The sequence below is a fragment of the Drosophila teissieri genome, chromosome 3L (assembly GCF_016746235.2).
Source record: "Drosophila teissieri strain GT53w chromosome 3L, Prin_Dtei_1.1, whole genome shotgun sequence".
Lineage (NCBI taxonomy): Eukaryota > Metazoa > Arthropoda > Insecta > Diptera > Drosophilidae > Drosophila > Drosophila teissieri.
The window spans coordinates 3173933-3188001 of NC_053031.1; the positions used below are offsets into that span (position 1 = coordinate 3173933).

The 14069-nt window shown below is 45.4% G+C and overlaps 4 protein-coding genes across 4 annotated transcripts; all 4 read left to right on the plus strand.

Moving 5' to 3' along the window:
* Window positions 1-410: 410 nt before the first annotated feature.
* LOC122617774 (probable G-protein coupled receptor Mth-like 7) lies at window positions 411-2164 on the plus strand. The gene is made up of 6 exons (XM_043793759.1): window positions 411-890; window positions 939-1086; window positions 1154-1330; window positions 1405-1656; window positions 1726-1900; window positions 1966-2164. Exons 1-6 carry the CDS (start codon window positions 411-413, stop codon window positions 2162-2164), a joined length of 1431 nt encoding a protein of 476 aa, XP_043649694.1.
* A 1738-nt stretch (window positions 2165-3902) lies between these two features.
* On the plus strand, window positions 3903-5674 carry LOC122617813 (probable G-protein coupled receptor Mth-like 7). Its single transcript, XM_043793801.1, has 6 exons — window positions 3903-4382; window positions 4431-4578; window positions 4681-4857; window positions 4921-5172; window positions 5237-5411; window positions 5476-5674. Exons 1-6 carry the CDS (start codon window positions 3903-3905, stop codon window positions 5672-5674), a joined length of 1431 nt encoding a protein of 476 aa, XP_043649736.1.
* Window positions 5675-5874: 200 nt separating this feature from the next.
* LOC122616716 (glycylpeptide N-tetradecanoyltransferase) lies at window positions 5875-8185 on the plus strand. The gene is made up of 2 exons (XM_043792263.1): window positions 5875-6185; window positions 6657-8185. Exons 1-2 carry the CDS (start codon window positions 5981-5983, stop codon window positions 7868-7870), a joined length of 1419 nt encoding a protein of 472 aa, XP_043648198.1. The 5' UTR covers window positions 5875-5980; the 3' UTR covers window positions 7871-8185.
* Window positions 8186-8344: 159 nt separating this feature from the next.
* LOC122615693 (ATP-dependent DNA helicase Q4) lies at window positions 8345-13736 on the plus strand. Its single transcript, XM_043790741.1, has 7 exons — window positions 8345-8566; window positions 8620-11152; window positions 11217-11868; window positions 11931-12671; window positions 12740-12915; window positions 12975-13291; window positions 13353-13736. Exons 1-7 carry the CDS (start codon window positions 8465-8467, stop codon window positions 13584-13586), a joined length of 4755 nt encoding a protein of 1584 aa, XP_043646676.1. The 5' UTR covers window positions 8345-8464; the 3' UTR covers window positions 13587-13736.
* The last annotated feature ends 333 nt before the right edge of the window (window positions 13737-14069 follow it).

Consider the following 14069-nt stretch of genomic DNA (forward strand, 5'->3'; position numbering starts at 1 on the left):
GTCCGTATGAACGTCGAGGTCTCAGAGTCTATAAAAGCTAGAAAGTTGAGACTCAGCATGCAGACTTCAGAGTCATAGACGCAGCACAAGTGGCCACGCCCACTCTAACGCCAAAAGCCAAAAATCGATTTGCCACGCCCACTCTAACGTACAAAAACCTGTCAGTGTTGAAATATCTCCTTTGCATTGCCACTAGCGGAGTAATGAGTATCAGATAGTCGGGGCCCTCGACTTTAGCGTCCACTCTCGTTTTTAGCGATAAACAAGGGGTTTCAGGCGGGTCAGCAGGGAATACTGTTTGAAGAATGTGATTGATTGCCCAAGCCAAGTAAGGCTTTTTAATCCGCCAACCAAGAACTTCGATCAACAGTCGAGCGAAATTCTTAGTTGCAAGCGTTGTAGGCTTCAACATGCGGCTTCCTTCAGAGATTTTCTGTACAGTTCTGCTTTTAATTTTTGCGAGGAAATCAAAGGCAGATATTCCAGACTGCAACTACTACGACACGGTCGATATTTCAAACGTTGAAAGACAAAACGATTCGTATTTGTACGATGACATCCCAATTCCTGCCAGCCTCACTGGAGACTACGAATACAAGATGGTTGTCCGATTAACGATACCGGCTAAAAGGCATTTAAGGGCCTGCGTTTGCAAACTGTGGCCTTGCATTCGAATCTGCTGCCCAGCAAAGTACACTTTGGCCAACGGAAAGTGCGGTGATGGTCTCCAGGAGGAGCTCGCCCGGTTAAAATCCTATATTTACCTCACATCAGCCACGAACCTATCGACGAAGACACGAGTACCATTAACCGAGATGGCTATAATCAGAGATCAGTTCTTAGATTGTGATGAAATGGTGCACCTCACGGATGAGTTTACCTACGTAGAGGTTTGTCATTCAGTACTTCAATAACTTGGCCTAACAGTTTGGTTTTAGAATGGATCGCTATATATCTCCGATGCCTGGAGCTTGGAAAAACAAGACTACTGCCTGTATCCGTATCAGTTTAATTCGGACTTTCCAAACTCCATGTGGATAGTGAAGCACAGCTGTATATCTTACATTTATCCTGGATCCTTGGAAAGTAATGAAATATTTATGACATAGTTATAGACAGTCAGAAATAACTTTATTGATATTTTCTGTTGCAGTCGGAACGATATCACTGATATGCTATATTCTCACAATCATCGTATATCTATACATCAAGGAGCTGCGCAATGTGACTGGCAAGTGCATTATATGCTGCATGATTTCACTCTTTATCCAGTATTTAATCATTATACTAGATGATATGAAGGTGTTGAACACTATCTGCTCTCTAGCTGGTTAGTTATTGAATTTATCTCCGGGTAAAAGATATCCCTGAAAATATATAAGGCGCTTCTTTGACTTCTCACAGGTTACAGCGGGTACTTTTTCTGGATGACTTCCCATCTCTGGCTCTCCGTCATCAGCTACCAATTATGGAAACTCTTGACGTCACTCAATCGAGCCGAACCTACTTATAGGTTCCAGCTGTACAGCGCCTTCGTCTGGACTACAGCCGCCGTCATGACAGGAAGTATTTATATGGTTAATCTGATTTGGGAAAACGATCTCAATAAGTGGAATTGGTTGCCTTTGGTCGGTTTTATTGATTGCTCGGTCAAAGGTAAACATGCAAAGCGACATCTTTTAAATCGTTACCAAGGTAACGTATTGCTTTACTATATTGGAACAGATTGGAACTCATCCTCCTGGATGTACTCAACTGGGCCGTTGCTGGTGCTAAGCACTTTCAATATCGCCATGTTCACCCTGACTGTCATTTACATACGGAAAGTAAAGAGGGAAATAAAGAAGTTCGCACATGAGGAGGAGGGAAGGATAGGCTGCATCAACTTCGACAGCCAGACGTGAGTCATGCGTGATAAGTTTGGACCTTGGTAACCTAGTTATCCTTGCCGTATTATCAACACAGCTACCTGCAGTTTCTGCGACTCTCCGTCGTGATGGGCCTGACTTGGATCGTAGATGTCATTCCGTTTTCTGCGAGGTTCAACATCGTCTGGAGTCAGATCATAATGATATCCGACTATTATAACTACGCGTTTGGAATAGTCATTTTCGTTGTGCTTGTGCTGAAGCGCAGTACGTTAACTTTACTAATAAAGTCTTAAGTTTTTTGCCAATACCCGCGTATACTCTAATTAAAGAGTAGAGTAAACGGGTATACTAGATTCGTTGAAAAGTATGTAACAGGCAGAAGGATCAATAGCCGAGTTGTCAGTCTGTCCGTCTGTCTGTCCGTCAGTATGAACGTCGAGATCTCAGGAACTACAAACTCTAGAAAGTTGAGATTAAGCATACAGATTCCAGAGACATAGACGCAGCGCAAGCTTGTCGATTCATGTTGCCACGCTCACAAATCGCTTAAAACTGCAACGCCCACACTTTTAAAAAATGTTTTAATAAATTTTCCTTTTTGCATTAGTCTTGTAAATTTCTATCGATTTGCCAAAATAAACTTTTTGCCACGCCCACAACGCCCACAAACCGCCCAAAACTGCCACGCCCACACTTTTGAAAATGTTGATATTCTTTCAAAATTTTGTTAGTCTTGCAAATGTCTGTCGATTTGGTAAAAATCTTTTTCCGCTCCCACTCTAACGCCCACAAACCGCTAAAAACTGTCAGTGTGGAAATTTCTCCTTTCCACTTCCACTAGCTGAGTAACGGGTATCAGATAGTCGGGGCACTTGACTATAGCGTTCTCTCTTGTTTTTTTTCTGTTTTTCTTTTATTTGTAATTTTTTTAAAGATTGGGGCTTTAAACTTTTGTAAGTAATACATTAATTGTTTTCCTTGGGTATTTATTTTCAAACTAAAGCAAAGAAAGCCCAGCAGTATCAGGTATTTAAAAGATTTTATATTGGGCAGCTGTTTTCTCATGTTTATATAAATGTTTACTTCCTCTGCGCTTCATGTAGTCTGCCTGAGAAAGAGAAGAACAGCTTGAACTGCCTTCACGTTTAAAGAGAGCTCATTTTGGCCTCTCTTTCGAGCCGCTCTTTACACTGCTACAAAGGCGAGATTATCACTTATCACTGCTGCATTCACTCTACTCTCCTGCTCTGCTTAACAAGCAGTCTACATGCGGGTGCGATGTAGGATAAGTTAACTTAATAGTTAAATGTGTAAAATTTTAAAATTATGTGAGTAACTGGTGTTGGTCTTAATTGTACATGTAGTGCGGGGGCAAGGCAGGCGATGCCAAGTGGTAGATCTCAGCGATCTCGATGAAAAGCGGATTCGCTATGTCGTGGTGGATAAGCTCGGGCAGCTTGCTGCTTGGGGAATGGCTGGCAATTGCAATTGCAGCATCTGATATCGCCACATTGCATTCTCGTTCGGCTTTGGAAACTATATAAACAATACAATTGTGTTATCAGGAGGTGTCAGAGTGGCCAGGTGGCTCGAGCTAGAACCCTTAGTAGAATAAAAGCCTAACGCCAGGAAAAAGCTCCCGCCTTAATTTAAAATTTACTACTAAAGCAACGACTACAGAACATTTCGACTTTGGATAACTCAAAAATTCAATTTATTTCTATCCTGATGTTAAATATGTATTCAAGTGAACTTTTATGTTCTCTTGAGTATATAACATACCGAACTTCTAATAAATGTCTAAATGTAATTGGTTATTGAAGTTGAGGTCATATCCTTAAACGGCAAGTTCATTTTATGAGTATTTTTCTTTTTAACGATAAACAAGGGGTTTGAGACGTGTCAGCAGGGAATACTGTTTAAAGAATGTGATTGTTTGCCCAAGCCAAGAAAGGTTATTTAATTCGCCAACCAAGAGCATCGATAAACAGTCGAGCAAAATTCTTTGTTGCAAACGTTGTAGGCCTCAACATGCGGCTTTCTTCGGAGATTTACTGTACAGTTCTGCTTTTAATTTTTGCGAGGAACTCAAAGGCAGATATTCCAGACTGCAACTACTTCGACACGGTTGATATTTCAAACGTTGAAAGACAAAACGATTCGTATTTGTACGATGACATCCTAATTCCTGCCAGCCTCACTGGAGACTACGAATACAAGATGTTTGGCCGATTAACGATGCCGGCTAAAAAGCATTTGAGGGCCTGCGTTTGCAAACTGCGGCCTTGCATTCGAATCTGCTGCCCAGCCAAGTACACTTTGGCCAACGGAAAGTGCGGTGATGGTCTCCAGGAGGAGCTCGCCCGGTTAGAATCCTATATTTACCTCACATCAGCCACGAACCTATCGACGAAGACACGAGTACCATTAACCGAGATGGCTATTATCAGAGATCAGTTCTTAGCTTGTGATGAAATGGTGCACGTCACGGATGAGTTTGCCTACGTAGAGGTTTGTCATTCAGTACTTCAATAACTTGGTCTAACAGTTTGGTTTTAGAATGGATCGCTATATATCTCCGATGGCGGGTACTTTAAACCACAATACTACTGCCTGTATCCGTATCAGTTTAATTCGGACTTTCCAACTTCCATGTGGATAGTGAAGCACAGTTGCATAACTTACATGTATCCTGGATTAAGAGAGAGTAATGAAATTTCTTATTATTTATGACATAGTTATAGACAGTCGGAAATAACTTTTTTGGTTTGCAAATCTGGTGTTACAATATTGATATTTTCTGTTGCAGTCGTAACGATATCACTGATATGCTTTATTCTGACAATCGCCGTATATCTATACATCAAGGAGCTGCGCAATGTGACTGGCAAGTGCATTATATTTTGCATGATTTCTAGGTTTATCCAGTATTTGATCGTCATACTACTTAATATGAAGGTTTTGAACAGTATCTGCTCTCTAGCTGGTTAGTTATTGAATTCATCTACTGGTAAAAGATATCCCTGGAAATATAAAAGGCTTCTCGCAGGTTACAGCTTGTTTTTTTTCTGGAGAGCTTCCAATCTCTGGCTCTCCGTCATCAGCTACCAATTATGGAAACTCCTGACGTCGGTCAATCGAGCCGAACCTACTAATATGTTCCAGCTGTACAACGCCTTCGTCTGGACTACAGCCGCAGTTATGACAGGATGTATTTATATGGTTAATCTGATGTGGGAAAACGATCTCAATAAGTGGAACTGGTTGCCTTTAGTTGGTTATATTAATTGCGCGGCCAAATGTAAGCATTTACAGCGACATCTTTTTAATCGTTACCAAGGTATTGCTTTACTATTTTGAAACAGTTTCAAGCTCAACCTCCTGGATATACTCAACTGGGCCGTCGCTGGTCCTAAGCACTTTCAATATCGCCATGTTCACCCTGACAGCCATTTACATACGGAAAGTTAAAAGGGAAATAAAGAAGTTTGCACATGAGGAGGAGGGAAGGATGGGCTGCATCAACTTCGACAGCCAGACGTGAGTCATGAGGGAAAGTTTGGACCTTGGTAACCTAGTTATCCTTGCCGTATTATCAACACAGCTATCTGCAGTTTCTGCGACTTTCCGTCGTGATGGGCCTGACTTGGATCGTAGATGTCATTCCGTTTTCTGCGAGGTTCGACATCGTCTGGAAGCAGATCATTATGATAACCGACTATTATCACTACGCGTTTGGAATAGTCATTTTCATTCTGCTTGTGCTGAAGCGCAGTACATTAACTCTACTGATAAAGTCTTAAGTTTTTTGCCAATACCCTCGTATACTCATTAATTTTAATTTTATTACAACTCAAGTATACGTATTAATCGCATTGATAAAATAAATATAGTTTTAAAAGCATCGTAGTTCAAACTCCCAATCTGTTCCCGCTACATTCTCTTCACCTTGCGAGCCTTTGGTCACACTATTGCTCGAGCATGTTTCGATTCGCTGATAAACATCGATAAGTATCGCCAAAAAACAATCAGCTGCTCTGCTTGTAGTTTTGCGATTTCATTGCAATTTTAATTTGCTAAACTATTCAAAGAGAAATACGTTGGAAAACATGCCGAACGAGAAAGCAGAGGACCAATCAGGTCAAGAGCTGAAGCAGAAGGCCAAGGAGGTGGCCGTCGCATCGGAGGCAATGCTCGAGAAGGTTGTTGCCGGCTTAAAGATCCAGGACACGGCATCGACGAATACAGCCGGAAACGAGGATGCGGAGCAGACTGATGGTGCCAAGAATGAGGCTTCAGTGTCCGCGGATGCAAGTAAGTTTTCGATATGGCAATGAAAACGCAATTGAAGGCTCCTCCTTCGGCTGAAAAAATGAGGTTAGGTTTTGTCGCGAACTACAGTCCAGCTTCTCTAACTCGAACTTGCAAATGCTTTATGTACATATGTATATGCCTCTGCGGACTCTACTCTTTCTAGATAACAGCAATCTAAAAAATTCGCAACTCATGAATCACCATAAATATGAATATATAATTTTGAATAAGGTAGCTCTATATTACAAAATGTAATATACATATGACAAATATTTCTACCTCGTTAATTTCATTGACTGATGCTTGATTGAAATCCCAAATTTGGCATCTTGCTGTCAATTGTTAAGCATTCGAAACTAGCCCACTGCCATATTGCCTAAACCGTTTTAAGAGACGAAGTTGTCCTTCGAGCAGTGTTATGCTACTAGCTAATTTCTGCTGCCAATTACATCGACAATTCGTTTCTTTCAGGCAAACAGGCCTTGCTACAAGCCGTTTCCGATGCGATGGCCAGCACCCGCCAGATGGCCAAGAAGTTTGCATTTTGGTCCACACAGCCAGTTACCAAGCTGGACGAGCAGGTGACCACCAACGAGTGCATTGAACCGAACAAGGAAGTTAGTGAGATTAGAGCGGAGCCATACACTCTGCCAGGCGGCTTCAAGTGGGTGACACTGGACCTGAACGACGCCAATGATCTCAAGGAGCTGTACACGCTGCTTAACGAGAATTACGTGGAGGACGATGATGCCATGTTCCGTTTCGATTACCAGCCCGAGTTTCTTAAGTGGTCGCTGCAGCCGCCTGGCTGGAAACGCGATTGGCATGTGGGCGTTCGTGTTGAGAAGTCCGGCAAACTGGTTGGCTTCATCTCGGCCATTCCCAGCAAGCTCAAGTCGTACGACAAGGTGCTGAAGGTAGTGGACATCAATTTCCTATGCGTCCACAAGAAGTTGCGAAGCAAACGGGTGGCTCCAGTCTTGATTCGAGAGATAACGCGTCGTGTCAATCTGACGGGAATATTTCAGGCGGCGTATACGGCTGGAGTAGTGTTGCCCACGCCGGTGGCCACCTGTCGCTATTGGCATCGATCCCTCAATCCCAAGAAGCTGGTAGACGTGCGCTTCTCACATCTCGCACGTAACATGACCATGCAGAGGACAATGAAGCTGTACAAGCTGCCCGATCAGCCAAAGACAAAGGGCTATCGCCGGATCACAGCGAAGGACATGGATAAGGCCCACAAGCTGCTGGAGGACTACCTAAAGCGTTTTCAGCTGAGCCCGGTGTTCAGCAAGGAGGAGTTTCGTCATTGGTTTACGCCCAAGGAAGGTATTATCGACTGCTTCGTGGTAGCCGACGAGAAGGGCAACATCACTGATCTGACCAGCTACTACTGCCTGCCATCGTCTGTGATGCACCATCCGGTGCATAAGACCGTTCGTGCCGCCTATTCGTTCTATAATGTGTCTACAAAGACTCCGTGGTTGGACTTGATGAACGATGCACTGATCTCGGCACGAAATGTTCAGATGGACGTGTACAATGCCCTCGATCTCATGGAGAACAAGAAGTACTTTGCGCCGCTAAAGTTCGGCGCCGGGGATGGAAACCTTCAGTACTACCTTTACAATTGGCGCTGTCCATCAATGCAGCCGGAGGAGATTGCCCTGATACTCATGTAGTCACCTCATTACCTAAGCTCACAATATCGCCCTGCCTTTCACAGCTACCCTCCTCCGCTTTCTTCACTCTGCTGGAAGTGTCGTGCGGTCGCTTTGCTTGGCTCCTATTTACGTAGCTATTACCTGTAATCTTCAGTTATTCCAGCGAGAAAAGCCCTTTGCGAGTCATACACCTAAATAGCATCATTGTGAAAATTGCATTTTGCAACGGCCAAGCTTCTATATTTTTTACCAAACAAACGAACACAAATTGTATAAAATGCGCAGCAATATCAATAAAAATCTAATGTTTATTTGTACCTTTATTGCCTATAAGTGACAAATTATTTTCGTATTAATATTTTAAAATATTGTCATTTTAACCAAAAAAAAAACAAAATCCCTTTAAAATAATAGCGGATTGGCGTGTTTTTGCCCACTGTCGCAGCCGGCGATAGTCTGGCAACTCTGCCGCACAGCCATTGGTCTGGCAGGGCTGGTGAAAAAGCGCGCGCTAAGCGAAAACAGCTGCACTTGTGTTGGTTTGTTAGTTAACAAAATCTGGTTGAAATGTTTGTTTCCTCATATTACTAACAATTAAACCAACACGTCGACATGGACGACTCGGTGTTCAAGCTGAAATACCAAAAATACAAGCTGCGCGTCAAGTTGTGGGAGAAAGATTTCAAGAAGAAGAATGGCCGTGTTCCATCAAAGGTGAGATTGAGAAGCGAATGTGAAAAGTTTGCTAACTGGTTGACCTGTTGCAGTATGATATTAGGGAGGCTAGTCAGGAGATTCGCGACTCCTACAAAATGTACTACAAGCTGAAGACATCCTTTCTGGAGGAGACGCTAAACGATGTGCTCAGCGAAGATGGATACGATATTCTGGAGATGTCACAGGCCAGTGATTTGGGTGTGAGCATGCTGGACCATGACCTCAGTCTTAATGGAGGTCCCCAGCTGCCCCTGGATATATCTGCGCTGGTGGAGCCACAGAGCTCTGCTAATCTGGAGAAGATTCCACAGTCGGCGGAGGGCTCGTTCTCTAATCTCCACGACCTGCCCAATCGACAAGTACTCACCAATCTGGTCAATCGCGATGAAAACCATGTCATTCGCAAATTTGAGGCGGTGGAGGAGCTGCCAATCAACCAAAATGCCTGGGGCATTAATGTGAGTAAGAAGCCAGCAGCTCCACCACAGCCCTTAGAGTCCTCCAAATCAGCTCCAATACAGGGAAAGCAACCTAAAGCGGCCGCTAGTCTTAAGCCCAGCTTGAGTGCCAAGTTATTCCAGTCCACACGCGGATTTGCTAAACGAAATCCTCGGAAGCCGCTGTCACGTTGTGTCAGTTCCTCTGGTTCCACTACTTTACTAAGCTCAGTTCCCACTGATCATCAAGAGGAACTGCCCGACTTTGAGACCATACTCATACGCAAAGCCCAGGAGTACAAGGAGAAGGAGCAGGCCCTAGCTACCAATCCAATGCTGGCCGGTGATCATAGCAAGGACAGTATCAAAACCGTTGTGGACGACGGCTGGCTGCAGCGGAATACCAAGGAGAACACTCTTGAGAAAGAGAAGCCCTTTGCGGAAGCAAATAATATCAGTGGTCTGCCCAAAAAAGCAAACTTTGGCCTGGCCAATCTTGATCTAAGTAAACTAAAGCCCACCATTAAGGAGGAACAGGTGACGCTGGCCAAGCCCGAACAGGTGCCAAGCACGCAGGAGCTGCAAACGGATAAGAGTGCTACCATGAACCAGAAACCAGCTCATCCCAGTCACACACCTCCTACATCCAGCCAAAAATTAGCTGCTCCTAAAAGTAAACCACGACAAATCGAGCAGGAAACCGAATCGGACTCTGACTCTGTTGTGGCTGAGAGTGAAGAAGAGCCGGAGCCACAGGAGTACCGGCAACTGGCAAAACGTCGCAAAATTGTTTCAACAGCATCAGGAGCAGCGAAAGTAGCCGCCTCAGTTGAAATTCCCAAGGAAGTCGAACCAGAGACAGATACATTTTCTTTAGAAAACCCAGACGGTGAGTATGGTATGGATTTCTCTGCCGATGAAGATCAGGATGCCACATATGTACCAGAGAAAGAAAAGAAGGATAAGGCGAAGCGCAAACAAGCCGGAAAACAAAGGACCACTAAGCCTAAAGCGGAACCAAAGCCGAAAGCTGAGAAGAAACCCAAAGTCAAGGGCGAAAAGAAACCCAAGTCGGAGAAGAAGCCCAGTAACTCTAAAAAAGTCATTGCTGCCGAGCCGGCTCCTGATCCAGAAGAGGAAGAGAGCCAGCCATTGAATCCAGAAGACCTTAAATACGTGCTGGCCTTGGAGGCGGGAGATCTTACCTCCGTTCCTCGCATTAATGTGCAGGACCTAGAAGAAGCTGATGCTACCGCTCAGCGCTATATTAGAACCTTTGCCGCTGGACCCAACCCAGGAATATCGGAAGGTTCCCACATCCGAGTGGATGAAAAGAGAGCCGCAGCACGAAAGAAACTTGAGGAACGCATAGCAGCTGGTAAATTAAACGAGAACTTTGTAACCATAAACATTCAAAAGAAAAAGTTCGTCCGTGGAAAAAAGTCCGTGAACTTCAGCAAGTACAAGAAGCAACAGTGGCGGAATAAGAAACGAGTGGCGGCCTTGAGTGGGCCCGACATGGATATGGGTGGCTGTGATGGCGGAGTGCTCACCTGCTTCCAGTGCGGCGGAGTCGGACATTTTGCTCAGCAGTGCAAGATGAAGGGGGACAGCCTATTGCCACTTTCGGCACAGCTGGAAGAGGATCCCTCGCCGTTTCCCACACTTGCCGAGGCTCAGGAGATGGCCAGCCAGGGAGCATTGGTGGCACACAGTCGCAACATCTCAAGGCTGCCACAGGCGGCCAATGCAGCCATCCTGCAAGGCGATGAGTTCAATAAGTCCGAGGAAGAGGACGAAGAAAGCAGCGGGGATGAGGAGGGGCAGCATCATCCAGAGCCGGATTGGTCCAGCGATGATATGGACGTCGATTTCGAGGCGCTGGATGCGGCCGTGGAAGCTTCCCTAAGCCAGCCGGACTCGCAAGAGAAAGCCGCTTCACCTATTAAGACATACGTCGGCCACAAGATTCCCGAGCAGTTTCTTAAGGAAGCTGGCCTGGACACCAACGCATCCAGTTCGAATCGCAGCCAGCACGGTGGGGTGAAGCCCCTATACGACCTCCTTCCGGATGGCAGTGTCCAAGAGACGACACCAGAGGTTCTGGAGGCACTACATATGTTCGGTCACACCAACTTCAGGAAAGGTATGAGGAACCTTTCCCTATGGCATAATTTCATTGTAATCTTTTGAAATCAATTCCCTCTTAGGTCAGGATCGCGCCATTATGCGTACTCTTTCCGGACTCTCATCACTAGTTACACTTAGCACGGGCAGCGGCAAGTCCTTGTGCTACCAACTGCCCGCCTATCTGTATAGCCGTAAAGTGGGAGCTATTACGCTAGTCATCTCGCCATTGGTGTCGCTTATGGAGGACCAGGTGACCGGAGTGCCGCACTTTCTGCGAGCTCACTGCCTGCACACCAATCAGACGGCGCCGCAGCGTATGAAGATTCAGCAAATGATAGCCAATGGGGAGATTGACATTCTTCTTGTCTCTCCCGAGGCGGTGGTTGCCGGGGAAAGAGCCACGGGATTTGGAGCTATTCTTCGCCAGCTGCCGCCCATTGCATTCGCTTGTATAGATGAGGCGCATTGTGTGTCTCAGTGGAGTCACAACTTTCGTCCCAGCTACCTAATGATCTGCAAGGTGCTGAGAAAGAATCTCGGTGTACGCACGGTGCTTGGGCTAACGGCCACAGCAACATTGCCAACGCGTGTGAGCATTATAAATCACCTTGGCATAACGGATGGAGAACGTGGTGTTATTAGCGATATCCCACTGCCTGACAATCTAGTGCTGTCCGTCTCCAAGGACGATAACCGAGATGCGGCGTTGCTTCAACTGCTCAATAGCGAACGGTAAGACTTAGCCCACCGCCGTAACACATGAAGGAGGCGCAAATATATTTCGATCATTCTAGTTTCGAGCCCTGCCAATCCATCATCATCTATTGTACACGTCGTGATGAGTGTGAGCGAATCGCTGGGCTTATTAGAACGTGCGTACAGGATCGCAGGGAACCAGCTCAGGATCAGACAAAGAAACGCAAACGTGTGAACTGGCAAGCAGAGCCCTATCACGCCGGAATGCCGGCTTCCAGGCGCCGAACCGTTCAGAAGGCCTTCATGAGTAATGAGCTGCGCATTGTGGTGGCAACCATCGCCTTCGGCATGGGCATCAACAAGCCGGATATTCGCGCCGTAATTCACTACAATATGCCAAGAAACTTTGAGAGCTACGTGCAGGAAATTGGTCGAGCAGGTCGCGACGGGCTGCCATCCCACTGTCACCTCTTCTTGGATGCAAAGGGTGGCGACCAGAGTGAGCTGCGTCGTCATGTGTATTCTAACTCTATTGATCGACATGTTATCCGTAAGCTGCTGCATAAGATTTTCGTGCCATGTAGCTGTGACAAGGATGCTTCCAAGGGGACAGCTCCTCCGATCGCCCTCGAAGGTGATGGTCCCAGGGTGCATGTGTGTCCGGGGCACGAGATCGGCTTCTCCGTGGAGAAAACCGTTGAGATGCTGGACATCCCGGCGGAGAACATATCCACGTTGCTCTGCTACATGGAGCTCGATCCCCGGTGGTGCATCAGTGTGCTCAGCTCAGCATATGTGATGGTCAAGATAATCTCCTATGGTGGGCCCAAGTACCTGAAGTAAGTTCATAACATAAATTAAAATAGTTTCCAACATAAATGAACGTTTTCGGTTTTTCCACACACAGGCATGCTGCAAAGGAATGTCCACCATTAGCCATGGCCATTGCTTTGCAGATAAGGGACAAGACTTTTAAAGACGACTCGAACATCATTGAATTCTCGGTCACCGACATCGCGGCAGGAATTGGCTGGAATAGTGGTGTGGTCAAGTACCAACTGAAGGACCTGGAGTGGGTAAAAGGTGAGATGCTACTTTATTCAAATATAGATCCTTCCAATTATAAACTAATCTTTCGATAGTAAATGGATATCCCAAGCGATCGCCCATCACAGTGAGCTTCTATGATTTGGGATTCCGCATCAAGGTGCCGGGCGACTTTACCGAATCAGAAATCGACAACGCTTTGGACATTCTCTATTCGCGATCCGTAAAACAGGAGCGTACGCAGCTCATCCAGCTGCAATATGTGGCCCATGGACTGGCTGCTGTGGCCTATAGCTCTTGCGGCCAGTGCTGCAACGCGGATTTTCCACAGGATCGGGGCGAGCAGCTAAAGGCTATCGTGCGCAACTACTTTGCCAATGACTACCCACAGGATCTGGAGCTGGAAATAGAGGTAATTCTTTTGCAACATACTTTCATTTCTTTGTTTTATCGCCTTCTGCTCTGTCCTTTAGCCCAGTAACGTGCCGGATGAGAACATCATAGACGACGTTCATGCCCTAATAAACATGTACCCGGACAATACATTTAGCGGACGGAATATTGCGCGCATCTTTCACGGCATCATGAGCCCTAACTATCCGGCTGTCATCTGGGGACGCTGTAAGTTCTGGCGCGCCCACGTCAAAGTTGATTTCAATCGCATCCTGCAACTGGCCAACATGGCTATTATCAAGAGGCGCACGTGACCGTGATATTAAGATGAAACGCCACCGGGATTCCCTTAAGTATTCGGTGCCGTGGTTAACTAATTAATAGCTTCATGAATTTCAAAATATGTGATGCCATTCAATAACACTTTATTCGTATAAGTCTGATAATAGAAACATAAATTACAATTTTCTTACACTATGCTTACAAACTATAAAGGGAATGTTTTTGTTTAAAAAATCTAAAATAAAAAGTTAAATATGGAGGAGAATGTATGACCTCCGATGCAAGTGCCAATCAGCGCCACTTAGGTAAAGTAAACAAATGCCAAGCTCGTTTAGAGGCAAATTGCAGCTACGGCTTTAAATAAAACATCTAAAATCAATTCGATCCAGCCCGTAAAGAAACAAAGATTCGGCTGAGTCATTCCCAATAACATCACGAAATGGATAACTCCGGTCGAAGGTGTCATCTTCAAATCGGAGTCTAGCCAAAGGTCGTCCTTCCTCAGTTCACACGAA

Excerpts from the sequence above, each read along its gene's own strand:
- LOC122617774 (XM_043793759.1), top strand. The coding sequence starts at position 411 with ATGCGGCTTCCTTCAGAGATTTTCTGTACAGTTCTGCTTTTAATTTTT. Across the intron at positions 891-938 it reads ATGAGTTTACCTACGTAGAG|AATGGATCGCTATATATCTC; the intron begins GTTTGTCATTCA and ends GTTTGGTTTTAG. Across the intron at positions 1,901-1,965 it reads ATCAACTTCGACAGCCAGAC|CTACCTGCAGTTTCTGCGAC; the intron begins GTGAGTCATGCG and ends TTATCAACACAG.
- LOC122617813 (XM_043793801.1), top strand. The coding sequence starts at position 3,903 with ATGCGGCTTTCTTCGGAGATTTACTGTACAGTTCTGCTTTTAATTTTT. Across the intron at positions 4,383-4,430 it reads ATGAGTTTGCCTACGTAGAG|AATGGATCGCTATATATCTC; the intron begins GTTTGTCATTCA and ends GTTTGGTTTTAG. Across the intron at positions 5,173-5,236 it reads TATTAATTGCGCGGCCAAAT|TTTCAAGCTCAACCTCCTGG; the intron begins GTAAGCATTTAC and ends ATTTTGAAACAG.
- LOC122616716 (XM_043792263.1), top strand. The coding sequence starts at position 5,981 with ATGCCGAACGAGAAAGCAGAGGACCAATCAGGTCAAGAGCTGAAGCAG. Across the intron at positions 6,186-6,656 it reads TTCAGTGTCCGCGGATGCAA|GCAAACAGGCCTTGCTACAA; the intron begins GTAAGTTTTCGA and ends CGTTTCTTTCAG.
- LOC122615693 (XM_043790741.1), top strand. The coding sequence starts at position 8,465 with ATGGACGACTCGGTGTTCAAGCTGAAATACCAAAAATACAAGCTGCGC. Across the intron at positions 12,916-12,974 it reads GGACCTGGAGTGGGTAAAAG|TAAATGGATATCCCAAGCGA; the intron begins GTGAGATGCTAC and ends ATCTTTCGATAG. Across the intron at positions 13,292-13,352 it reads ATCTGGAGCTGGAAATAGAG|CCCAGTAACGTGCCGGATGA; the intron begins GTAATTCTTTTG and ends TCTGTCCTTTAG.